General features: G+C 42.3%; 2 protein-coding genes and 1 long non-coding RNA gene across 5 annotated transcripts; 2 read left to right on the forward strand and 1 right to left on the reverse strand.

Moving 5' to 3' along the window:
* Nucleotides 1–34: 34 nt before the first annotated feature.
* LOC133152424 (peroxisomal membrane protein PEX16-like) lies at nucleotides 35–5,250 on the reverse strand. 2 transcript variants are annotated; one of them, XM_061276003.1, is made up of 8 exons: nucleotides 4,954–5,250; nucleotides 4,799–4,834; nucleotides 2,844–2,920; nucleotides 2,187–2,275; nucleotides 1,967–2,067; nucleotides 1,723–1,803; nucleotides 877–1,032; nucleotides 35–185 (listed from the first exon to the last, which is right to left on the reverse strand). In XM_061276003.1, the coding sequence occupies exons 1-8, from the start codon at nucleotides 5,084–5,086 to the stop codon at nucleotides 100–102; spliced, it is 759 nt and encodes a 252-aa protein (XP_061131987.1). In that variant the 5' UTR covers nucleotides 5,087–5,250; the 3' UTR covers nucleotides 35–99. The 2 variants fall into 2 exon arrangements, with proteins under 2 accessions (XP_061131987.1, XP_061131985.1); XM_061276001.1 differs by having other exon boundaries at nucleotides 2,187–2,320; nucleotides 4,954–5,248.
* LOC133152425 (uncharacterized) lies at nucleotides 1,027–2,193 on the forward strand. Its single transcript, XR_009714129.1, has 2 exons — nucleotides 1,027–1,253; nucleotides 1,707–2,193. It is a non-coding gene; the product is annotated as an uncharacterized LOC133152425 (long non-coding RNA).
* Nucleotides 5,239–23,706, forward strand: LOC133152423 (cysteine--tRNA ligase, cytoplasmic-like). Of its 2 annotated transcripts, XM_061275999.1 has the most exons (23): nucleotides 5,262–5,396; nucleotides 6,812–7,039; nucleotides 7,758–7,849; nucleotides 8,351–8,439; nucleotides 8,524–8,620; nucleotides 9,779–9,877; nucleotides 10,010–10,159; nucleotides 10,354–10,494; nucleotides 10,976–11,064; nucleotides 11,131–11,252; nucleotides 11,415–11,527; nucleotides 11,628–11,756; nucleotides 11,863–11,992; nucleotides 12,885–12,988; nucleotides 13,089–13,186; nucleotides 13,783–13,972; nucleotides 14,107–14,175; nucleotides 15,663–15,744; nucleotides 15,870–15,950; nucleotides 22,659–22,726; nucleotides 22,977–23,036; nucleotides 23,129–23,212; nucleotides 23,536–23,706. In XM_061275999.1, exons 1-23 carry the CDS (start codon nucleotides 5,375–5,377, stop codon nucleotides 23,680–23,682), a joined length of 2,484 nt encoding a protein of 827 aa, XP_061131983.1. In that variant the 5' UTR covers nucleotides 5,262–5,374; the 3' UTR covers nucleotides 23,683–23,706. The 2 variants fall into 2 exon arrangements, with proteins under 2 accessions (XP_061131984.1, XP_061131983.1); XM_061276000.1 differs by lacking the exon at nucleotides 6,812–7,039 and having other exon boundaries at nucleotides 5,239–5,396.
* Nucleotides 23,707–24,085: the final 379 nt, after the last annotated feature.

Below are 24,085 nucleotides of genomic sequence, written 5' to 3' on the forward strand. Positions count from 1 at the left end.
GTATGTAAAATCTGTTTACTCTATACATGCCTCTTTGTTCCCAAATCAACCTCAGATCATCATACCTGACACCAGCTCTAAAAATAACACCAGAGTGCATCATTTTACAAACCTGGAAAGCTCCAGACCTGCAGAGACAAGCCATGGCTTCCAGGACTGCTTTCCACAGAGTCCAAGGCTGAGCACTGCAGTCAAAAAGTGCACGTTAAGGGGAACCGTCTAATTAGAGCGTCAATAAGACAATCAAATGTGTACTAAATGATGAGCTTTGGTGTCCTTTTTGTCCAAATGTATCAAATCTTCAGTGAAGGACCCCACTATCTTTTTTTTTTTTTGAAGGACCCCAAATTACACAAGGATAAGACATTTTTTTCTCCAAAATTTAGCGCATCTTCACTGTTAATCTGGATTTAACAGCAATTGTAAAGATATAAGGCCAGCACACTGACGTCATCATTTCTGCATTCCACATTTTTACTGTTGTGACAAACAAATATTTCATTCTTTTTACAAGTGGGCTTTCATTTTGTTGCCACCAAGTGGTCAACACAATTAATGCTCAGGTTAGGGAATAAGCAGGTAAACGGAATGATGGGAAATAATTTTCTATAGCGCTTCTTCTCAATAGCAGCACGAATGAGCTGAAGCCTATCATCACCGACTGGTCGTCAGGCACTCAATTTGGACAGATGGTCATTCGTACTCATCTACTAAGGACAATTAAAGTTTTGGCTGTCAAACTCAATGCCTAGGCGCCATATGCCACCAACTCATACTGCACTGTATATTTGTGTTGCACACCAAACAGAGAACCCCCAAGCAGCCCCCCCCACCCGAAAAAAAATCAAAACCAAATTACAACGGTGGGAAGGATACAGTGCACAAGAGGTCGACTGATGTACACAGTTTCAGCGACGGTCTCCTGTAGCCTCAAGGGTGTTGGTTTGCTGTGGAACTTCTCTTCCTTCAAGTTGCGACTTCTCTTTTTCTCACTGGCTGCTGCTCCCCACTGCAGAGGCTGTGCGGAGGGAGCTACCACATCACAAAAAAGTATCAAAGTGGAAAATTAGCCTCAGAATGATTTCAACGGACAAGAGCAGTTCCCACTACAGACGCGGATAATCGCTTAGGAATCCACTAATGGAGCATGTGCATGTCGAACATGTATTTATCAAGTTGGCTTTCGATGGGAAAGGAAACGACAATCAGCCTCTTTGGGATTGATGAAGACAGTGGTGACGTGGACGAGCAAGGTAACGGAGTCCCCGCATTCAGCCTCTGAGGTGACGGAAAATTGCCTTTCCATTGTCCCCTACATACAGTATTACGTCTTAACGGATGCAGAAAGAATCTGATTTCTTCTTCTCATTCAAATGTTCTTTTCATTTCATGCAAATGTAAATCTAATTATAAAGCAAATTATAAAAATCAACTAAACAATCACATAATGAAGTATGACACATGTTGCCAGCCCTGTAGCGTTTTAGTGTTTCCCCTTTTTCATCGCACTTCTTAATTGCTACTGCCAGTAAGGTCAACAGGTTGGGAAAATAGTGAGCACCAAGCAACAACCTCTGATGCTACTACACAAAAATTGATATATGGTCCTCTGTCGAGAAGAATTTTGACACTGACTAAACTAAACTAACTTTGTCTTCATGTCGCAAACTACTTGCTGTTTATGACACACAATTTTGTCTTTGAAGTTTCAACACTGCTCACCGCTGCCCAGTGATCTGATGACACGGCCTGTCCTCTGGCCCACAAAGCAGCCGTTGTCTTGCTGCTCCACACTTCCATCATCTGTGCACAAAAGGAACTGTCTTTGACATCTCGCTGGGTCACCTCCTATTGGCTTGTATTCAAGTGTGACAGATGCATGTTACCATATTTTTCAAGGGGGTGTGGGGGTTATAAATGTCGTCAAAGTGTCAAGCACAAAAGAGCAGAGTTGACATCAACTTACCTTTGTCACCTAGCTCTGCACCTCTGTCAAGGGGGATAATCGGCGGTGAAGTCTGGATGCCCGATTTGTACCGCAAAAGAAGCACAAGGCGAAAAACTGCCCTTTGGGATTAATGGGAGAGGAGAATTCAGTCCGATGAGGAGCAGCAACTCATCACGCAGCCATTAATGTAAAAACTGCCATGTTGACATGACTCAAAATTTGATTAAAAGTAATTTACTTGAAAATTTGAATGAGTCCGATGACGAGCCAGCAGCCAACTTCACCGCACACCTTTTGGGCACCCATCTCCAGGAACACCTCCACATACTCCAACACAGAAAGCCAGGTGAGTATTCTCTGTTGTGAGATGGACTGGACAACAGAAAACAAATTTGAAAATGATGGCTATGACACAAACAGATTTTTTTCTACATGTGCACATAATCCACTTGACTTGTGTAAGGATTATGAAAAGTAGAATAATTGATCCTGTTTTCGATAGTCAAACACTCCTGGGCATCGTTCCAGCGGATGTTTTGGGATCTAAAGAGTCTCTCCAAACAAAATTCATCTTTGATGGCGCTTGAACAACCATCAGAATTCGGCCTGTCGAAATGTAAACGTTGGATTTGGAAAGATTGGAACCACTGGAGGCCGACCGTTCAGCCAAGTGTGTCCGCTTAAAGCACCTTCTTTTCAGATAGGCAGTAGAGGAAGTACAGTAGGTGGACTTCAAGAGAAATGTGTGTCAAATGAACCCTTAGAGATTTCAATTAAATACATAACTAACAAACAAACAACTCGCTGTACAACTGTTTTCCTTTTCCTGATCAAAGAATATCTCAATTGAGTTTACAAGGTGAAAAAACTGGACTATCCCTTTAAGAGTGCTCACCACAGTTAAGGCACATTTCAGGCCTCTGCGCAGAATGCTGTCATTGAAAAGCACCAGGAGATTGGAAGCAGAATACACTGAAAAACACACAAAGTCACACAATGAATCCCATAAACATTTGCACATTTCAATCCTAACCCTATTGTGGCAAATTGTGAGTTGGGGGAAATAAGGACATCTTCCTCAGTATATCTACAGTTAAAAAGAAGAACCCATTTTTAGGTTTCTTTCCAAGCATATACAACATTTTAGATGACTAACACTCTATTCTATTCCTACTGTGGCATGATGCTATGACACAACACAGCAGAATATTTTAATTTTAATTTGCTAATTGAAAGAGACTATTTATAAGTATGTGTTGCCGTAAGAACTTGTAATGAAGTCAAAGAGAATTTGACATTCCTAGCATCCATTGCATCACGTCTTTTCTTTCTGTTTCCTTCTGACTAGGTTTCACTTTCATGTTTAGTCATATTGGTTGAAGACAGGAAACTGTTGGGTTTCCTTCGAGATGATTTATACTTTTATAGTATCTCTGTTGAACAGTAACAACACGGCCCATTTTGCTGATTCTGGACACATACTGAACATGATTTCAATTACAAAAAAGAATAGAATTCTATTCTGCAGGTATGCATATATTAAAACCTAAAAGAAATTCTAAGCATGACCTCTTATATAAAATGAAATTCTATTCATGAATTAAATAAAATTCCACTTGCAATATGGGAATATGTGATTCAGTCTGAATAATATAGCAGCACTTTTACATATTACTTTACTAGTTCTTAAATAATTCTCTTGTGTGAAAAGTCCACTATTCGACTTTAAAAGAGACAATTAAAAAAAAAAGATCAACACCTTTGATGCTTTTTCGAAGTTTGTGTTCCAATGCAATTTCTATTCATTTCAATGATGATTTAAGAAGTTTGGTCACTCAACAAATGAAATTCTTATCACAACGCACAGGGGTTTCCTTCCACATTCCAGAAACATGTTGTGTGAAGTGCAGATTCTGAATTGTGTATTTTGGGCAACCATTAACACTTTCCCGATTCATAGTTTGGGTGATTTTAAAGAAACAGTTTTTTATAATCCCCTTTCCAAATGTTGCATCAGTCTTGATTCTTTCAGTTTCCTTTTGACATGCTTTCAGTTTTATTCTGTCTCATTCAGGATGGTAATTCTATTTGAAGGTCATTGATGTAGGTGTGGTTCAGAAACTCTTTTAATTTACTAACTTACTCACTTTAAACAAAATAGCCATCTGTGACCCCAGTAAAAGTTTAAAACTTTATTTGGACTTTCAGTTTTCAGTCCAAGACTGTGAAAATTGTTAAATGTAAATCCACAAAAGACCGAAAAAAAAACACTCCAGTTGCAATCGATTCAATAGCCAGGGCATACTAAATACATGCTGAGGGGATTTATGTGTAGTGGAATCATATTTATCCATCCGTCCAACTTTTCTGTACACTAGTTATCCAGTTCAGGCATTTGGCATCTATCCCAGCTTGGAGCAAAAGACAGAGTACAACCTGGATTGATCTCCATTCCATCGCATGGTACTTATTATAACGACAGAAAAAAAATCACACTCACGTTCACACCATAGCTACTGTAAATGGAAGCAATCATTCTGTCTGTACAGAAATCAAATTCGAGTATTTGTATTAGAACGGTGATTTGTTTGTTGTACCATACGTTTGAGTCCTTTCTAGATTTCTTGTTGGGATTTGATCTGAGTTTGTTTATTTATATATTTATTTCACACTTATTACAGCATTGGGATGTGTAATAAATAAAATGTATTATCTTTCTAGTTCCCTAGTAACTAACCTGGCTAACTAGTAATCAATGTATGGAGCATTAAGAAACATAGCCAGATGTCACAGAGATGTATCTTTCTGTTAACTCAGTAAGCGACTGTGCATAGACTATTTTTTTCTTACCAAGTTCAGATAGTTCATGGGAATCTGCAAATCTTCCTGCAAAAAAGAATCAGTGTTTAAAGATGGTTCCTTCATGTGAACCGCCGTATTATTATTACTAATTGTGTTTCTCATGGCCGTTTTAAGCGCCTTAAATATTCTGGGAAGTCACTCACCTGCGATTAGGTAAGAAATAGTCCGAACTATGCTCTCCACCTGTGCCGTTGCAGTTGGGTTCCTTCTAACATACTCTGTATAACGCTCGTAAACCCGAGTCAATTTATCAATGTGGCCCTTGAAGAGAGACATTTTGTAGCGCAAACTGAAAATCTACACTTTACATTTAATTGGTGTTCTACACGCCATTATTTTGAGAATATTGCATATAGAATATAGCTGAGAATATTGTAAACACAGGCGTTTCCGCTTGCAAGTCAAACTTCCGGAGTAGTGGTCCTACATATTTTTTATTCCCGCTGTTCAAGTGACTTGGAGTGCATTAGTTCCGACCATGAGTATTTAAAAGCCCCATTTCTTCCTGAGTCCTGCTTCGCACACTATTGTTGCATCAGCACCCAGTAGCTTCGCGCCGTGGAAATGTCGATCACAGGAGAACAAGGTAATTTTTCCTAATTTATCTTCTCGTAGTCTGGTTTTAAAATGTCGTTGAACTGTCACTCATATAACACGTAGCCTAGCTTTCTGATTGTAAAATGTGGGCATGCTTAGCTGCGTGACAGTCGTTGCTGCGCTCGCTGGAAAAACCTGGCCATTTGGTACTTTGGAATAATGTGCACAATGATTTTTATTGTTATTATTATCATCATCATTATTCTTATTCTTAAGGTTTCTCATTTTATGTGATGAAATAGACAATTTGCAAGTATGGATTCATAAACTTTGGAAGCGTATCTGTAACTAATCGGGTGTTTAAACAATGTAACACGAAATTAATTAACTTAGAAATGACACTACATTGCAATTTTTAACCTTGACATGTTCTGACCACATGGATAAAATTTCAGATACCTGGTCTGTGTGTATTTTTTTTTTTTTTTTTAAACTTTGTGTCTGATGTAATATTTTAATTTATGAAGTCATAGTGTACAGGAAATACTGCACAAAGGCTTTTTCTTTTTTTTTTTATTAAGCTGTCACCCGTTTTCCAATATATGTCTTGTAGTTAGACTACTACAATTCGATTTAAATCTTCGAGTTGAATTTAAAATGAGTTATGGTTATGGTCGTGCGCACGAATTGATTAAAATGTAACAGTATTTTCTGTACGGGGTTTTACGTAGTCAGTAGGATATTTTTGGTTTCGTTTTGACTTTGCTTCATTTTCATTCTTAGTCATTGGAGGATGCTTAAAGGAAAACGTTCGGTTTCACTTTTAGTTTACAAAATAGAGCAGAAATTTCCCGTTCTTTTTTTCCTCCAAAGGATCCAAATAATTGGTCATCTTTCATTTGTTTTTATCTGTTAATGGATTAATACACCCATGGTTTAAGATTGATCATATTCATAACTATGACATAATTTTTGTAGATAATGATGTTTCTGTCAATGCATGACCAAGCTCTTGGTCTCATTTTGTATATCACAAAAACATTAGAACTTTAACTTTTTACATCAAGAGTTTATAGCCAAATCAGAATATTGCGATTGCTCTGATACCTCAGAAAGCATTGCTTTTCTATGTTTCTTTTTTAAACTTTTCATTTCTGTAAGATGAAAGGTGCATCACATTCAGTGGTGCATTCTGTCATTTATGCACTAAAACGAGGAGAAAATGACACTTGGCAAGAGTCATGCACGGCATTATCAAAGACGAAATCAAAATACAATAGATGACAAACTGGAGTGTGAGTTGCTGCAAATGTTTCATGAGCTTTTTGCTCATTTCCTTCCTTGCTCTGTCCTTTCGCTGGTGAAGCTAATCGCAGCTGCCCGGGGGGAAACCTGTTACTGATTGTTTCAGGCTGGTGCAGCCTAGTCTTATCTGCAACTATTTGCTTTCTTTCTATTTTGCAGCCTTTGAGTATGGCTTCTTGCTCCAAATAAAAGAGGATGCTGCACTGGCAGCAGCACTGAATGACTACCTAACAACTCGCAGCTACCTGGCTGGTTTCAGCCCTTCTCAGGCTGACCAGCAGGCACTTAAGCTTCTCCACAGGCCCCCAGACCCACAACATGTCCACGCTCTGCGTTGGTACAGACACATAACATGCCTCCAGCAAGACCTGAGCCCAGACAGCAGCAGTGAGTAGACAGTTGAAGACCTCAGCAGGCTAGACTGTGGAACCAACTAGGACATTGACGTCCTCAGGCAGGGAAAGTGGTTAGTCGCCCCCAATATAAACACTAGCGCTAACACTTGCTGTTAGTCTGACACGTGCTTGCATATGCTACATGTTTTCAAAATGGACAGACGTGGAAAAAAAAATAGATGCTCTAATATTAGTTTTGCCGTGAAAGTAGTTTTGTTGCTGCGCAGGCCAGTGTGACAGCAGGACCAACTGCTTTGAGTAGTCATTATCAGTCACTAGGAGAGATTATGAGCAGTCATGTGATGGATGTTATGAATCATGTTACAAATATGCATACACAAGAGCAAGTGATCAATATGTGAAGTCACATTTGTGGAAAAAGAATTAGTGACCTTCCAAATTGGATGGATCATGTTACAAATATGTTACAAATACACGAGAGCGTGCGATCAAAATGTGAAATCGCATTTGTGGAAAAAAAAATTAGTGACCTACCAAATTGTATCTTGTAATGCATGGACACTTGGATATTGTGGTCCAATAGAGGGGTGGGACTTGTGCTTTCATGGATTGCCTTATAACTAAATGTGGACCCAATTCATCTAGTATCCTTGTTTGTAGAAGGTCCAATGGTTGCATGTAATGTATTGACGTTCGCCAAATGAAGTATGTTTTGGCCCTGTTTAATACATTTGACAATCTTATTTCAGGGAAAGGAAAGAGGGTACAGCCTCAGTGGTCTCCACCAGCTGGAACAGATATTCCCCAACTCCGACTCTATAATAGTCTCACCAGAGCAAAGGTAGTGAAGATATTTATTAAATAAAATGTATGATTGTTTTTGGTGTTGAAAAAACTTCCCAAAATTGAAGCTCTATGAACCTCAGTTAAATAAATGCTTAAATTAAATGCAAACATCAAGACAGACTGACCGTGCACATTAGTCCGGTTCGTAAAATGACTTCTATAAAAGGCCTGCTTTTCTTACGTAGTTGTCATTGTGTCATAATTCATTGTGTAGAAAGAACAAAGAAAATGGATCATTACCATTTGAACACAACATATTTGATTTTCGATTTGTTTGTTAAGAGTGAAGAAATGGAATTACTACATGTTGCCATCTTGAAAATACTTTACAGTTAATGTTTTGAGTGACATTTTCACATAGGTCACATAGGCTTGTAAATACCAATGCTATCGACACATGCAGCTCTAATGGCCCTCGAAAATAAGTGTCCAGGAAGTGTTTCCAACAAAACATGTAATCTGCAGCTATTAACTTGCTTTCTGTGAACTATTTCAGGAACGCTTTGTTCCTCAGAATGGAAACAAGGTCACATGGTACAGCTGTGGTCCAACAGTGTACGATGCCTCCCACATGGGACATGCCAGGTAAACGGGACACAGTGAAAAGCATTCCACCTGTCGCCACCACACTAAAGTACAAATAAGTTCTCATTCCGGATGTCTTTCCAGATCATACATCTCTTTTGATATTCTGCGAAGAGTACTGAAGGACTACTTCAAGTATGATGTTTTTTACTGCATGAACATCACAGACATCGATGACAAAGTATGTACGAGCTATAAAGTAGCCATTTGTAAATGCAATAACTGGAATCAAACGAGTATGCTCAAAGTTGGGTATTATACTGCTCACACTCAGAGAATGGCAAACAAGGAGGGACACTAAATTGTGCCTCCTTGTGGAATCTTTTAACTTGTTCAAGCAGAGTACTTGTGCGTTGATTAAAAACCTACCTGAGGTCACTCGTGATTGAAGAACATCTGGCCTCTGACTCATAAGTAGGAAACACGCAGCTCGGAATCATAAAGAAAACCGCACGTGTAACCAAAGGCGTGTCTCGCACATTCATGCTAGAACTTCCACTGACTCGCGTACTGATAGTAGTACTGGTTTAAAATATATACCGTTTTTTTCCATGTATAATGCGCCCCCATGTATAATACGCACCCTAAAAATGGCATGTTGATGCTGGAAAAAAGCCTGTACCCATGTATAATACGCACCTAAATTTTGACTCCTACTTAAGACCGTAAACGTAAAATTATTTCAGAAAAAAGATCATCTTTGGGAACAACCGGATGTTATTCTGCCGGTCAGTATCACTGCGCATGCGGTAGCAAACTTGATAGCGAAGAAATGTTTCGGATTTGTGTAGGGTACATTGTGACAGCAAACGAGCAGGTGATCGAGCAAGCGTCTGATACGAGAGCATTGTGTTCGTATGGAGCGTGTTTGAAGTGAACAGCAGAGAAGAAAGCGCATCTGTAATGGCGGCCTCCGTATCATATCCGGATTAAAAAAAAAAAAAAAAGATTTTTTTTTTTTTTGTACCCATGTATAATGCGCACCCCAGATTTTAGGACAATAAATTAGTTAAATTTTGCGCATTATACATGGAAAAAAACGGTAAATTGACTCACCAGTCAGATGTTCAAAACTTTCTGTTGCTATTCTTACACAGAGGATATTCCTCTTGTTCATGACTCATAGATTCCTCAACGTTGTAATGCTAACTTAAAGAATATTAACCAACACTTGATGAACAGACCTTGAGATGACCACAGAGCCTTGATTAGTGGTTTTTACCATTTTAAAAGAGATTTTATTTTTCCACTGAGGGAAATTAAGGCACTGCGATGCTTATTATACTTGATGTTTTAAGCGGTCGATCGAGAAACTGATTTGTAACTATTTGTCTGTCAGATAATTAAAAGGGCACGTCAGAACTACCTAATGGACCAGTACAAGGAGAAGCAACCACAAGCTGCTCAAATACTGAAGGATGTGATGACTGCCCGAGTGGTGAGAAGTTACAAAAATAAACTTTGATGTCATTGTCAGCCCTAAGTTTGTGTGTCCAAACAAGTACCATAAAACTTTATAATAGGTTATCAGTGGCTCTGTGATTTGAACTTGCTTACTTGTTATCCTCAGCCCTTTAAGGCTCGCTTAGCCTCAACTACTGACGCAGATAAAAAACAGATGCTTGAAAGGCTTGATGCGGCCATTACCAGTGCTCTGCAGCCTCTGCAGGCAGCATTGGAGAGTAAAGCTGCAGATGACATCGTGCAACCTCTGGCCCAGGTAAGACTTAACCTTAATTACAACCACAAATGTATTTCCTTCACAAGGCAACAACTTTGTTTTATTTTATATTTACTAATTGGACAAATAACTGTGTTTACATTTTGGCTTTATCTTTTAATATATAGTTTCAGTATTCTAGCAATTTGTTTAACATTAAAATACACTGCTATTATAAAATGTCTTTCGTCTAGGCACTGTTGGCAAATTCCAAGGACATGCTGTCTGACTGGCTGGACGGTCAGTTTGGAAGTGAAGTCACAGACAACTCAATCTTTGCTATTCTGCCTAAATTTTGGGAGGGAGAGTACCATAAAGACATGGACGCCTTGAATGTAAGTAGCATGGTGCAGTTTAATATGAAAGGTAACAACAGTGTCATAAACTATTCAATGAGCATCTCTCTTGTTGGTTACCAAAGAGAAATGGTGGTATTGGATCAATGTCTGCTTTAAAAATAAAATAGATATTGGAAAGCTAATAAAAAAAATGGCAACATCTGTGTTTTGTACTCTGTATTTGGCTTAATATGATTATCAATGTATTTAGGCTTGTCACAAAAGTTACTATATCTGCTGTGATGAATAGGGCTCCGGATGAACTTTTAGCACAGGTTGCACTGATGCACCTAATGTTTTTTTCTTGGTTGCACCAGCGCTAAACTCGGATGCACCCAGATTTTGGACTGCATCACATTCACAAAGATGATAGGGAGCAAAATAAAACATCTCCAAAGTATTTTCAAAAATTTAAAGAAGCTCATTTAAATCTGTGAGTGAAGACTGCACTTGTCCCAAGATTATCTTTGTTTTCTAGGTTCTTCCTCCTGATGTCCTTACCCGTGTCAGTGAATATGTACCAGAAATTGTGGAGTTTGTGAAGAAGATTGTCACAAATGGCTATGGGTAAAGTAGAATGTAACACATTATTTATCATTTCAGTATAAATGCTAATGAGTAAAATGTTTTCAGGTATGAATCAAATAGCTCTGTTTACTTTAACACTGCAAAGTTCGATGCCTGTCCAAAACACTCGTATGCCAAACTTGTGCCAGAGGCAGTTGGAGATCAGAAGGCTTTACAAGAGGGAGAAGGTACATGATACCATGTTTGGAATGATAACAATGATAACCATGAGCTAGCGTGTTTATATATTTTTGGGGCACCATGTTCAATCCTAAAATGCCTACTTTCCAAACTTAAAAGTACCACCCATAGACACTATAGTTTTGTGTGGTTTTTCTTTTCTTCTTCAGGTGACCTCAGCATTTCTGCCGACCAGTTAAGTGAGAAAAAATCACCCAATGATTTTGCCTTGTGGAAGGCATCTAAGCCCGGAGAACCTTCATGGGACTCTCCTTGGGGAAAAGTAAGATGAGTTTCCTTTTTGCTTCCCGTTTAAGAGACCTTTATGTACAATTGCGAAAAGTTTGAAAAACATTAGATATATTTTTTTAATGTGTTAATAGGGAAGGCCTGGCTGGCATATTGAGTGCTCGGCCATGGCCGGCTCCATCTTGGGGGAGTCGATGGATATTCACGGTGGTGGGTTTGATCTCAGATTCCCCCATCATGACAATGAGCTGGCTCAGTCTGAGGTACAAAAGTAACAAAAAAAATGTTTATCATTAATGTTATGTGAAACATTGGGAGCTTCTGATCATTACCAAGACCAACTATGTTTTGTGCTTTTGTTCTTCGTAGGCTTTCTTTGAGAACGATCATTGGGTCCGTTACTTCTTGCACACTGGTCACCTGACAATTGCAGGATGCAAGATGTCCAAATCTTTGAAGAATTTTATTACCATTAAGGAAGCCTTGGCAAAAAATACAGGTTTTTTTAGTTATCTTTTTTTCCCTTGTACTCCTAACTGACTGAGCATAAAAAAAAAAAATGTTGTGCGCAATGAATTTGAGTGAAAGGGGTTTACAACACCAATCACACTTGATTTGTTCCTGGTTTTACACAGTAAAGGAAATGGCCAATTTGTATTTATGGACCAGAAACTTTGTGTAAACACCAATGTCATGCAAGATAAAACTTTTATATGCTTGGATTTGTTAGAGGCAGCCATAATTTGTGAGGACACTTGAAGCCAAGATGTACTGTACAGCTGTCGTCCCCACTTATTTCCACCACAGACCGATTCATAAAAGTCTATAACTTTGGCAGATTGGCATCCCATCACCAGGAAAACAACCCTTTAATATGGTCACTATGGTAACGAAAAACAACACAAAAACTGGGGTATTTTGTAGCTATATAAATGAACGTGAATAAAATAGTACATTAAGCCAATTGAAACTAGATTTTGAGACCCTAATTTGACCGCATTAGAATTTTTAAAAGTTACATTAACGCACCCAACCTTTTCATTTAGAATTGAAATTCCTAATTGCGTACTGTATGCTCATTGACCAAACGTCAAAGCTGCCTTTCTGTGTGCCAGTCAATGGCCAAAAGATTGGCAACACAAACTATACATCAATTCCCAAGAGAAGAAGATGATGCCAGAACAGGTCATTATTAGATCTAAAGGGAAATAATTTTGTGCGGCTCAAAGATGTCAATTTTATAAAGTAGTATTTGATAGTAAAGCTCCTGTGAAGCGTTCCTTTTTTAAAAGTAGGCAAATCCACACATCAAATGTCTGTTTTAACACGTAATTTGTCTTTTTCTTTTCACATTTGAAATAATAAGTCTGTGTTCCTGTTTGTTATTGCAGCCCGCCAGCTCCGTCTTGCTTTCTTGATGCATTCGTGGAAAGATACCTTGGATTACTCCCCCAACACTATGGAGTTAGTTGTCCAGTATGAGAAGTTCCTGAATGTATGTGATACTGGCCAAATAGATCTCTCTCTCAAAAAAATCTGCTTATCCTAAATAATTTCATAATATGTTGTGTTATTTTCTTTCCTTTTGTGAACAGGAGTTTTTCTTGAATGTGAAGGACATTCTGCGTGCACCTACTGACATCACAGGGCAGTTTGAAAAGTGGGATGTAGCAGAGGTGGCACTTAACAAAAGGTAAGAGAAAAGAAATGCGGCGTCCCATATTGAGTTGATATCTTCTCTGGTCAGTCGTCATAATAAAAAGTTACAAATAAATGGACAGAAATGTGGTTCTGTTGTTGTCTGCTCCACCCTTCTACAAATTTAGGAGATTATGAAGTAAAAGCAAAATTGTTAAATAAAAAACAAAAGCTCAGCTGTAATGTAAATTTTAATCATTTTTATGTATTTTCTCTGCATAGAGCTACACAAATATTTAAAGGCCAAAAAAACCTAATAATTTCAATAGGCTAAGATTTGGCCACCACCTCACTCTCTCCACCAGTGTAAAAGCATCACTTATGTATATTTTATCCCAAATGCACAGCCAGCCCGGCCCTTCTTGGTATCCCCTCATGCACAGCAGAACCCCTCCAGAACCCTCTGTTTTGGTTACAATAAAAGTACATCTTGGGCCTTATAATTGTTTTGGGACTAAAAATGATAACTGTACTGTTTTTTATTAGATCATTAGTAACATGTATTATTAGTAACAAAGTATGTCAGAAGTTATTTCCTCAAGTCTGGCAATGTAATGCCTAATAGGTAGGGATATCATCTGTGTCCTCTAGTTTTTACGACAAGAAGGCTGCCATCCATGTGGCTCTGTGTGACAACATTGACACCCGCACAGCCATGGAGGAGATGAGGCAGCTGGTTAATCAGAGCAACAGCTACATCGCCAGCAAAAAAGGTGCTAAGATGAGACCCAACCGCATGCTGATGGAAAGTATTGCCATGTATCTCACCAAAATGCTCAAGGTGAGAAAAGAAAAACAAAAAAGCCCTCTGATGCGTCCTGATTAACTACTTTCAAATTATAACAATGTGAAAGCTTTATTTGGTCTGTGTATTGTCAGAGCTTCTCGTAAAAAAAAGTTATTGATGTCTTCTAGATATTTGGTGCAATTGAAGGTTCAGAGCCCATTGGTTTCCCAGTTGGAGGACAAGAACAGAGTGTTGACGTAAGACAGACCCATTTTTCTATCACTAGTCATTTCTAATATTTGCCGGATACCACTTATTTTGCGATAGCATAAGTAGAATTTATATATAAAATTATAAATACAGTTTTTTTCCGTGTATAATGCGCCCCCATGTATAATACGCACCCTAAAAATGGCATGTTGATGCTGGAAAAAAACCTGTACCCAATTTCTTTTAATTTTTAAAAAAAACTTTTTTTTTTTTTTTTAAGTCCCAATGATCGTCACACACGCAGGGAGGCAATGGGTCCCATTTTTATAGTCTTTGGTATGGTCTTAACTAGGCTGGATGTAATTTATTTTGTTGGCGTTGATTTCTCCGACTGCCCGTAAAGGCACCACCGCGCTCAGTGCGCACATTTGAAAAAGGCGTGCGGACGTGAAAAAGGCGGCTTTGTATGGGAGAGACGTTGAAGAGGAATAAAAACACCCTTGGAAACCAAAACTTGCCCCTCGTCGTGACTCGGAGCCGCAACAAATGTTTCGGATTTGTGTAGGGTACATTGTGACAGCAAACGAGCAGGTGATCGAGCAAGCGTCTGATACGAGAGCATTGCGGTCGTATGGAGCGTGTTTGAAGTGAACAGCAGAGACGAAAGGAACAAGGCAAAGTGTTGTGAAATAAAACATAACCTATAATACGCATTTTGTTATTTGCTGATTGAAACTGTGAATTGAAACTAATAGGAAGAAAACAATTCTCGCTCTTTATATAGCTGACGTGTCTTGCGCATCCGTTCTGCGCATCGGATCCATAGTGCGCATGCGCAGTCATACTGCCTCCGTATGACGTCTGGTCCGCGATGGAGATTAAAAAACAAACAATATTTGACAATAACACACTATCAAGGATAGCACCATTGCATCAAACGATGTGTCGTCAATTATGAATTTTACTGACTAAGTGTGTTGGGCAGGATGGCTGAATGCGATGCGCGATTGACAACAAACAAGAAGAAAGGTGATTTCGAGGTTTATTTCGAAGGAGATTTGTCATGTCTCGTCCCCAGTTTTGCTATGTGTCTAGGTTGCCATAGTTTCTGTTCGCGTCGCCCCTCTCTTCCTGTGTCACCTCAATCAATGTAATGTTTTGTATTTAAGTCCTGTCTGCCCCTCGCTCACCGTCGGATGATGTCATGATGTCTGTTTGGTTTCTGTTCCTGTCTTTGGTAATGTCACCCTGTTTTTTTGATCCACGTCTTTGTCGGTCAGTCCTGTTGTTGGTTTTGTTGTACCATGACTTTCTTAAAAAAATAAAATAAAAAAATAAAATAAAAAATTAAAAAGATTAAAAAATTTAAAAAATTTTGTACCCATGTATAATGCGCACCCCAGATTTTAGGACAATTAATTCGTTAAATTTTGCGCATTATACAAGAAAAAAAACGGTATAAGATTTGTTAAGACAAACTTTTATGTGACTGTTTTAATATAATTATTAATAGTTTTTATGTTGTCTTTTTTAGCTGGAGAGCACAGTGATGCCTTACCTTTCAGTTCTGTCTACTTTCCGAGAGCAAGTACGAACAATTGCCAGACAGCAGAAGGGTAAGACCTGTAGATTTCTGCTCTGCTTTGATTTGACTTGTAACATTTCAAGTGTTAGCAAAGTTTTGTTTTGTTTTTTCCACTAGCAGTGCAAGTATTTGTTTTTATATATATTTTTCTACCAGTCATGGAGTTGCTGGTGCTTTGTGACGATGTCCGTGATGTTACATTACCGGAGCTGGGTGTCCGACTCGAAGATCATGAAGGTAACATAACATCTTGTTTTATATAATTGTAAGTAATTGTGTGCCATTTAGTTGTGTGGATATGAATTGACAATACAGTACTGTATGCGACTGTAGTATATCTATATCGCTCTCTTGCTCTCTTGCTCTCGCTCTCTCCTGAGGGAGGGAGGTATGTTGTCAGGCTCGGAGCAGGGAGAGGACTCTAATGCAGAGTTCAAACAAAGGAGTTTTATTTCCTCCACGGAAGGCAGCACCAGGAACAAAAAGCGCCTCAAGATGAGGGAAAAAGGCAAAAATAAAAGCGCCTCAGCACGAGGGAAAAAAGGCTGAGAACAGCAAACAAAAAACGCCTGAAACTGAGGGAAATACGAAGGCAAAAATCTAACGAACGAAACACAGAGCTTGGGCAAAAAGTCTCTACTATCTAGGCTTTCTCGGGGAATATCTGGGACTACGGGATCGATAGTGATCATGACAAGCAAGACGCACTGGCACAAGACAAGGGGAAAACGCAGGCTAAATACACACACGGGAGGGGGAGGTCACAGGTGCAGACAATCAGGGCGGACGACACAGGTGTACGTAGTTGGGAAACAGGGAGGTCAAGTGGACTGACGTACAGAGGAAGGACCCATGAACTGAAATGAGATATACAAAATAAAACAGGAAGTGATAATACGAAGGACAGGACGAGACAAAAAACCCACAAAACACCAGTCATCCAGCAGACCGGGATCCAAGATGTAACTTTGCGGCACCCATTGCCGCTCTTCTGGCCCATAACCCTCCCAGTCGACCAGGAACTGCCAGCCCCTTCCCTTCCTGCGCACGTCCAGCAGCTCCTTGACATTGTACGCAGGCCCACCCCCCACAGTCCACGGAGGCGGCGCGGGAGCCGGCACCATTCCACTCGCCCTGACTGGCTTAATCTTCCCGACGTAGAGGGTGGGATGCACGGCAAGGGACTGGGGCAGGCGAAGTCGTACAGCGGCTGGACTCACGACTTTGGAAATGGGGAATTTTGCGGGGCCAGCTTCCTGGAGCCCACCTGGAGGGGAAGGTCACGGGCGGACAGCCAGACCCGTTAACCCCGCTGGTAGGCGGGCGCCGGCCGTCGCCTCCGGTCGGCCATCCTCTTTACTCTGTCGCCCTGGCGGACCAGCGTGGCTCGCGCTGCCGCCCAGATGTGACGACAGCGTCGCACCACGGCGCGTGCCGAGGTAATGGACACCTCTGGCTCATTATCAGGGAAGACCGGGGGCTGATAGCCAAATACGCACATGAAGGGGGACATCCCAGTAGCCGTGGTAGGGAGGGAGTTATGGGCGTATTTCACCCAGGTCAAGTTTTTACTCCACGTGGAGGGGTTCTGGGCCACTAGGCAGCGGAGGCCTGTTTCCAGCCACTGGTTAATGCGCTCCGCCTGGCCGTTTGCCTCCGGGTGATAGCCCGAAGTGAGGCTCACGGTGGCCCCTGAGTTTGCAAAACTCCTTCCAGAACCTAGACACAAATTGGGGGCCCCTATCCGACACGACGTCCCGCGGGAATCCGTGTACTCTAAAAACGTGTGCCATGAGGACTTCGGCCGTTCGCTTAGCTGAGGGTAACTTGGGCAGGGCAATGAAGTGGGCCATCTTAGAGAACCGGGGCACCACGGTGAGTATCGTCGTCTTCCCCTTGGACACGGTCGAGAGGGAATGGGGAGAGGTTGCAGCAAACCCACACGGGCGCCAGGGGTATTCTTATTCCGCGCACAGATGGAGCAGGCTACCATGTATTCCTTGACGTCGGCCCCCATGGAGGGCCACCAGAATCGCTGCTGTATGACGTACAGGGTTCTTCGCACGCCTGGATGACAGGCGCCGTGGGCCTGCTTCACTAGGTCCTCTATGGGCCAGGTTACGGCCCCCACCACACAGTGAGGGGGGGAGAATGGGTTCGGGCTCCTTGGCCACCGGATCCGGACTGTAGATGCGTGACAGCGCATCGGGCTTGATGTTTTTGTCCCCCGGTCTTTAAGACAAGGTGAAATTAAATCGGTTAAAGAAAAGGGACCAACGAGCCTGGTGTGAATTCAGGCGTTTAGTGTTCTTGATGTACTGCAGGTTCTTGTGGTCCGTCCACACCAAGAAGGGTTGTTGGGCTCCCTCCAGCCAGTGTCTCCATTCTTCAAGGGCCTGTTTTACCGCCAACAATTCTCAATCCCCTACGTCATAGTTCTGTTCAGCGGGTGTCAGCCGTCGGGACAGGAATGGGCACAGATGGAGCATGTTGTCTGCCTGGGACCGTTGACATAAGACGGCGCCGATTCCCTGACTGGAGGCGTCTACCTCCACCACGAACTGCCGAGATGGGTCAGGCAGTGTGAGGGTTGGGACGGAGCTGAATCGCTTCTTCAACTCCCGAAAGGCGGCTTCCGCCTTCCCCGTCCAATAGAACGGCACTGTTGGGGAAGTCAGAATATGCAGTTGAGCCGCTGTGGCGCTGAAGCCTCGGATGAATAGTCTGTAAAAGTTAGCAAAGCCAAGGAATTGCTGCACTTTCTTCGACCATCGGGTCTAGGCCATTGTGTCACCGCGCTTACGTTTGCCGGGTTCATCTCTACCTTACCGGGGGCTATGATGAAACCAAGGAATGATATAGTCTTGGCATGAAACTATCTTTTTTCGGCTGTTCCGTACAGTTGATGATCCAGGAGGCGTTGCAAGACCGACTTAACATGGGACTCATGAGTCTCCATGTCTGGGGAATAGATCAGAATGTCGTCCAAGTACACTTACACAAAACAATCCAAAAAGTCTCTCAGTACATTGTTAATCATGGCCTGGAAAAAAGCGGGTGCATTGGTGAGGCTAAAGGGCATTACTAGGTACTCAAAGTGTCCTCTGGGAATGTTAAATCCCGTCTTCCATTCATCGCCCTCCCGAATGCGCACGAGGTGGTACGCGTTGCGTAAATCTAGCTTGGTGAATACCCGAGCTTGCTGCAATTGGTTGAATACGGCCGACATGAGTGGAAGGGGATATTGGTTCTTAATCGTGATCTGATTAGGTGGACTGTAGTCTATGCAGGGGCGTAAGGTACCGTCCTTTTTGCCCACGAAGAAAAACCCGGGTTCACAGGGGATGACGAGGGTCTGATCAATCCCGCCTTAACTGACGCGTCAATATAATCATTTAACGCCTGCCTTTCGGGTCCCGAAAGGGAATAAAGTCTCCCCTTTGGTATTGTAGCGCCGGGCAAGAGCTCTATGGCGCAGTCGTAAGGACGGTGGAGTGGTAGAGAGCTAGCCTTGATTTTGCTAAATACCTCCGCGAGGTGATGGAAACATACGGGGACACAGGTCAGATCCGGGGTTTCGGGGTCAGGGACAGGAGGGACAGAGTCTGGGTGAGAACCACGTGTAGGCCTGATCAGGGGATTAGGTTCAATACATGACACTTGGCAATGGCAGGGCTCGAAGCTTATTTTTTGCCCAAGTTGCCCTCGGGCAAGTTAGAGAAAATTTTACTTGCCCGAAACAAAATTTTACTTGCCCGAATTTTTTTGGAGTGGATTTTTACTTGCTCGACACATTTTTGCAATAAAAAAGACAACACTATAAGTTTTGCCTTCATATGCCTTCGTATCCGCCAACGGGAAACAAGCTCTGCTGGTGCGCAGGCGCAGAAGAGCCAGGGACGGGTAAGGGAGCATGCATTTAATTACGAAGCGCTTTGCCGTTATCAATGTATTGCAGACTTACACGAGAAACTAACCGCTCCCTAGAAAACAAAATGTCGGACCAGAAGCGGCAGATGTTGCGAGAAATTATGCACAAAATCGTCTTTTTACAGCTTGAAAACATGGTATTATGGCAGGGCAAGTTCAGGCAAGTGAGGAAAAAATTCTACTTGCCCGTCTGCCATCGCTACTTGCCCCGGGCAATCGGGCAATCGTTAGTTTCGAGCCCTGAATGGGGTCCCCACCCCCTTATTTCCCCGGACTCCCAGTTCATGGTTGGGTTGAGGCGTTTTAGCCACGAATACCCGAGGATAAGCGGATTCATGGGGGAGGATACTACGTGCAGTCTTACTTTCTCGTGATGATTACAGAAAGACAGCGAGATGGGTTCAGTTACATGGGATATGTCAAAGAGCGCTTGACCATTGAGCGCCTTGGCCTTCACGGTCGTGTCTAGCGTTTCGGTTCTACCCCTAATCTCCGAGCAAAGGCCCAGTCAATCAAACTCTCGTCTGCCCCGGAGTCAATTAGCACACCAAGTTTGGTGACCTTTCCTAGACAGGTAAGGATGCCGATGGGCAGGGCCCGACCTTTCTGCTGGACAACGGTGAAGGTGCTTATCGTCCGATTCTTCCTTACCGGCCAGGAGAGGAAGAGATGTCCTTGCGCCCTGCAGTAATAGCACCTGCCTTCCTGGCGTCGGCACTGCCTTTCCTCCGCTGCAGGAGTTCCGTCGCAGGCGGTAGCAGTGCCGTGTTCGGTCTTTGTCGGTGCGTCTCGAGGAGTGGCGACCTCACCCCTGAACCGGGGAAGAAGGCGGTTGCGCTCCGGCTTGTGCGCTGCTTCCTCCAGTCATGCAACCGGTTGTCCGTGCGGATAGCCAGCGCGATGAGAGCGTTAAGGTCAGCGGGAAGATCGAGGGGAATGAGTTGGTTCTGGATGGGTCCGAAAAGACCCTTGAGAAAGGCATCATACAGGGCTGTCAAGTTCCACCCGCATTCCGCGGCCAGAGTGCGGAAGCAGATCGCGTAGTCGCCGACCGACTCCCGACCCTGGGTCAGCTGGCCCAGCTCACGCGCCTTCTCTTGGTCCAGGGAGACCGTATCAAACGCCGTGCGCAGGGCCTCGATGAAAGCGGAGAGGGAATGACAGGTAGCGGAATCCCTGGCCCATTCTGCAGTCGCCCACGCTCGGGCCCTTCCCGTCAGGTATGAGATCAAGTACTCCGAGAGCGTTCGGTGGGGAAGTATCCTGGGGACTGCTCGAAATACATCTGACACTCTGTTATGAAAGCTTTGCTGCGCCCGGGTTCACCAGCGTATCGTTCAGGGGGAGCCAGTCTGATCCCCATCGTCATGGGAGCGGGAGCCGGACGATCCACCGGGTAAGCAGCTGGGGAACTGGGCGTTGCCGCTGGTCCCGCGGTCGGAAGCGTGAGAACGTCTTGCAGTTGCCAGCTCAGTGTTCCCACCTGGGCGGCCACCGCCGCTCTGAAGTCCTCCTGTGTCTTCCTGATCTCTTGAACGCCAACTCCCAGGGCATCTACCTGCTTCTGATGACGGGGGAGCTGCGATGCCTGGGAGCGGACTGTGGCGGCCAGATGCTCCGACTCGGCCGAGTCCATGTCTGGCCAGTGCGTACTGTCAGGCTCGGAGCAGGGAAAGGACTCGAATGCAGAGTTCAAACAAAGGAATTTTATTTCCTCCACGGAAGGCAGCACCAGGAATAAAAAGCGCCTCAAGATGAGGGAAAAAGGGAAAAACAAAAGCGCCTCAACACAAGGGAAAAAAGGCTGAGAACAGCAAACAAATAACTCCTCAAATTGAGGGAAATACGAAGGCAAAAATCTAACGAACAAAACACAGAGCTTGGGCAAAAAGTCTCTACTATCTAGGCTTTCTCGGGGAATATCTGTGACTCCAGGATCGCTAGTGATCATGACAAGCAAGACGCACTGGCACAAGACAAGGGGAAAACGCAGGCTAAATACACACACCCACGAACTGAAATGAGATATACAAAATAAAACAGGAAGTGATAATACGAAGGACAGGACAAGACAAAACAACCCACAAAACACGATACCACGACAGGATGGATGAAATAGCACAGTTGAATTGTTAGCAAAAGGAGAAGAAAAATCCTGAAGTGTCTTTTAAATAAGTTTTTTTAGGACAGGGGTGACCAACCATTTTTGACCAAAGATCCACTTTTCATGCAGTCAGTCTCCCATAATTGACTCAACGCACGTGTATGCACGCATACACGCGTACACGCGTAATCATGCACATGCACGCGCACTTGCTTACCCACACGTAGGCTCATGGCCGCATGCATAAAAACATGGATACCATGTTGAACAACATATAACAGTGCTCGTGCCATCAGCCCTCATCACCATCGGACAGCGTTGAAAAAATGCCTGCGCAGACTGACTAAGATGGGGAAATACCGAGCATGGATGGCGACATCAAATGCCGATGCTCCATCTTGTGCGCCGGTGTTACAGGCTTAAACATGAGCAAAACAGAAAATAAATCAGATACAATATAGGTGAATTTGTAAAAAGGAAATGATGACCTACTGAACTAGGGAGTCAGGATGCACTTAGGTTGCGCGTTAAGAGCACAAATGTCACTTTCGTAGTTCTCGTGTACAGTTTTAAAATGCCGCTCCTGCTCCTCAAGTTTCCCTGTCTTTGCCAATCCCAGTGCCGCATTGCATATCAAACAAACGAGCTTGAAGTTAGACTAGACAAAAAATACTAACAACTCAACTACTCTGCTAGCTGACTGGTGACCGCGGGTCAAGTGCTGTCGACCGGTTCGGCATTCCTGTCTTAAGAGAAGCAAAGTAGGAGGAGCGCTGTGTATAATATTTGTGCTTGTCAAACTATTACCCACAAGTTTTTACTTTTGTAAATACAACAGCTACTAAGCCCAAATTCAGTATTATTAATAGACTTTATTCATGATGTAGTTATGCAATGTGACTGTGTTGCAGGACTACCAACTGTGGTGAAACTGGTGGACAAGGAGATTTTATTGAAGGAACGGAATGAAAAGATCAAGGTAAAGAGAGGCAGTGGTACCATGTACATTGCAAAGTGTGAGTGAGAACAAAGGCTTCTTTGCTAGTGACAGTGTTTTCTCAAATTTGATATGTATGTGTCGCCTCATAATAATGTAAGTAAGTAAAGTAGTACAAGTTTAATACAAAAGAAAGAGCAGGGAACTTAGATTACCCAGGCGTTTCTTCCATTCGATTTTGAATATACAGTATATGAATACAATACTTAAGTGTGAACTATTTTGTTCATAGATGGAGGAAGAGAAGCAGAAGAAAAAAGAGGAGGCTGCCAGGAAGAAAGAAGAACAAGAGGTTTGTTTCGACCTCTTCGGCTCGTGAAAATATTGTGATTAATCAAACTGTAATGTTTCCTGATTTGTTTGTTCATGGCTTTTGTGTTTCAGATGGCTAAACTTGCTAAAATGAAGATTCCTCCATTTGAGATGTTCCTTGCAGACACAGACAAATATTCCAAATTTGATGAAATGGTAACATGTTACACAGGTTTTCAAATTACAACTGTCACTTGAAAAAAAAAAGAAATATCAGCAAAATGCAAGCATTATCTATAATCCTTTATGCCTGTGAACCCCGCAATGAAAAGCAAGGAATATCTTGCCCATGTCTGACGATTTTACCAATAATATGTGAGGCTGGTGAGTCAGCACATCTAAATAGCCAATCTCCAATCGTTCGAATGGAAAAGTCGATGTTCCTGACCTTTTTATGAGCCATTTGAACCAATTAATTCTATATAATAATCACGTACTTTGTACAGTTCTCGTCATGTCATTTCTTCCTCTGTCCGCAGGGTTTTCCCACGCATGATGCTGAAGGGAAGGAACTCAGCAAAGGACAAGAAAAGAAACTGCGCAAGCTTTATGAAAATCAACAAAAGATACATAAAGAGTATCTTTTGAGCATGGGCGTGCAGTCAGGGGAGGCAAAAAAAAACTAAATAAAATTATTTTCAGAAAGTTCAGTTCAATGGTCTGTTTTTTCAAACCGATAATGTCTATAGTTTCATAGTAAAAACTGCGATTTTCTTTGTTTTTATGAAAAGAATCTTACCATTACCAATAATAAACTACTGTTTTTTTCTATGTATAATGCGCCCCCATGTATAATACGCACCCTAAAAATGGCATGTTGATGCTGGAAAACTTGTACCCATGTATAATACGCACCCAAATTTTGACTCCTACTTAAGTCCGTAAATGTAAAATTATTTCAGAAAAAAGATAATCTTTGGGAACAACCGGATGTTATTCTGCCGGTCAGTATCACTGCGCATGCGCTAGCAAACTCAATAGCCAAGAAATGTTTCGGATTTGTGTAGGGTACATTGTGACAGCAAACGA

The sequence above is a fragment of the Syngnathus typhle genome, linkage group LG4 (assembly GCF_033458585.1).
Source record: "Syngnathus typhle isolate RoL2023-S1 ecotype Sweden linkage group LG4, RoL_Styp_1.0, whole genome shotgun sequence".
Lineage (NCBI taxonomy): Eukaryota > Metazoa > Chordata > Actinopteri > Syngnathiformes > Syngnathidae > Syngnathus > Syngnathus typhle.

What these genes read in the sequence shown, in the direction of transcription:
- LOC133152424 (XM_061276001.1), bottom strand. Translation starts at nt 5,086, where the DNA reads ATGTCTCTCTTCAAGGGCCACATTGATAAATTGACTCGGGTTTACGAG. An exon ending in CCATGAACTATCTGAACTTG is followed by an intron (nt 2,921 to 4,798) that starts GTAAGAAAAAAA and finishes TGTGTTTTTCAG; the next exon opens with TGTATTCTGCTTCCAATCTC. An exon ending in CATCAGATCACTGGGCAGCG is followed by an intron (nt 1,033 to 1,722) that starts GTGAGCAGTGTT and finishes GTGATGTGGTAG; the next exon opens with CTCCCTCCGCACAGCCTCTG.
- LOC133152423 (XM_061275999.1), top strand. Translation starts at nt 5,375, where the DNA reads ATGTCGATCACAGGAGAACAAG. An exon ending in TCACAGACATCGATGACAAA is followed by an intron (nt 8,621 to 9,778) that starts GTATGTACGAGC and finishes TTTGTCTGTCAG; the next exon opens with ATAATTAAAAGGGCACGTCA. An exon ending in GGAAGAAAGAAGAACAAGAG is followed by an intron (nt 23,037 to 23,128) that starts GTTTGTTTCGAC and finishes TTTGTGTTTCAG; the next exon opens with ATGGCTAAACTTGCTAAAAT.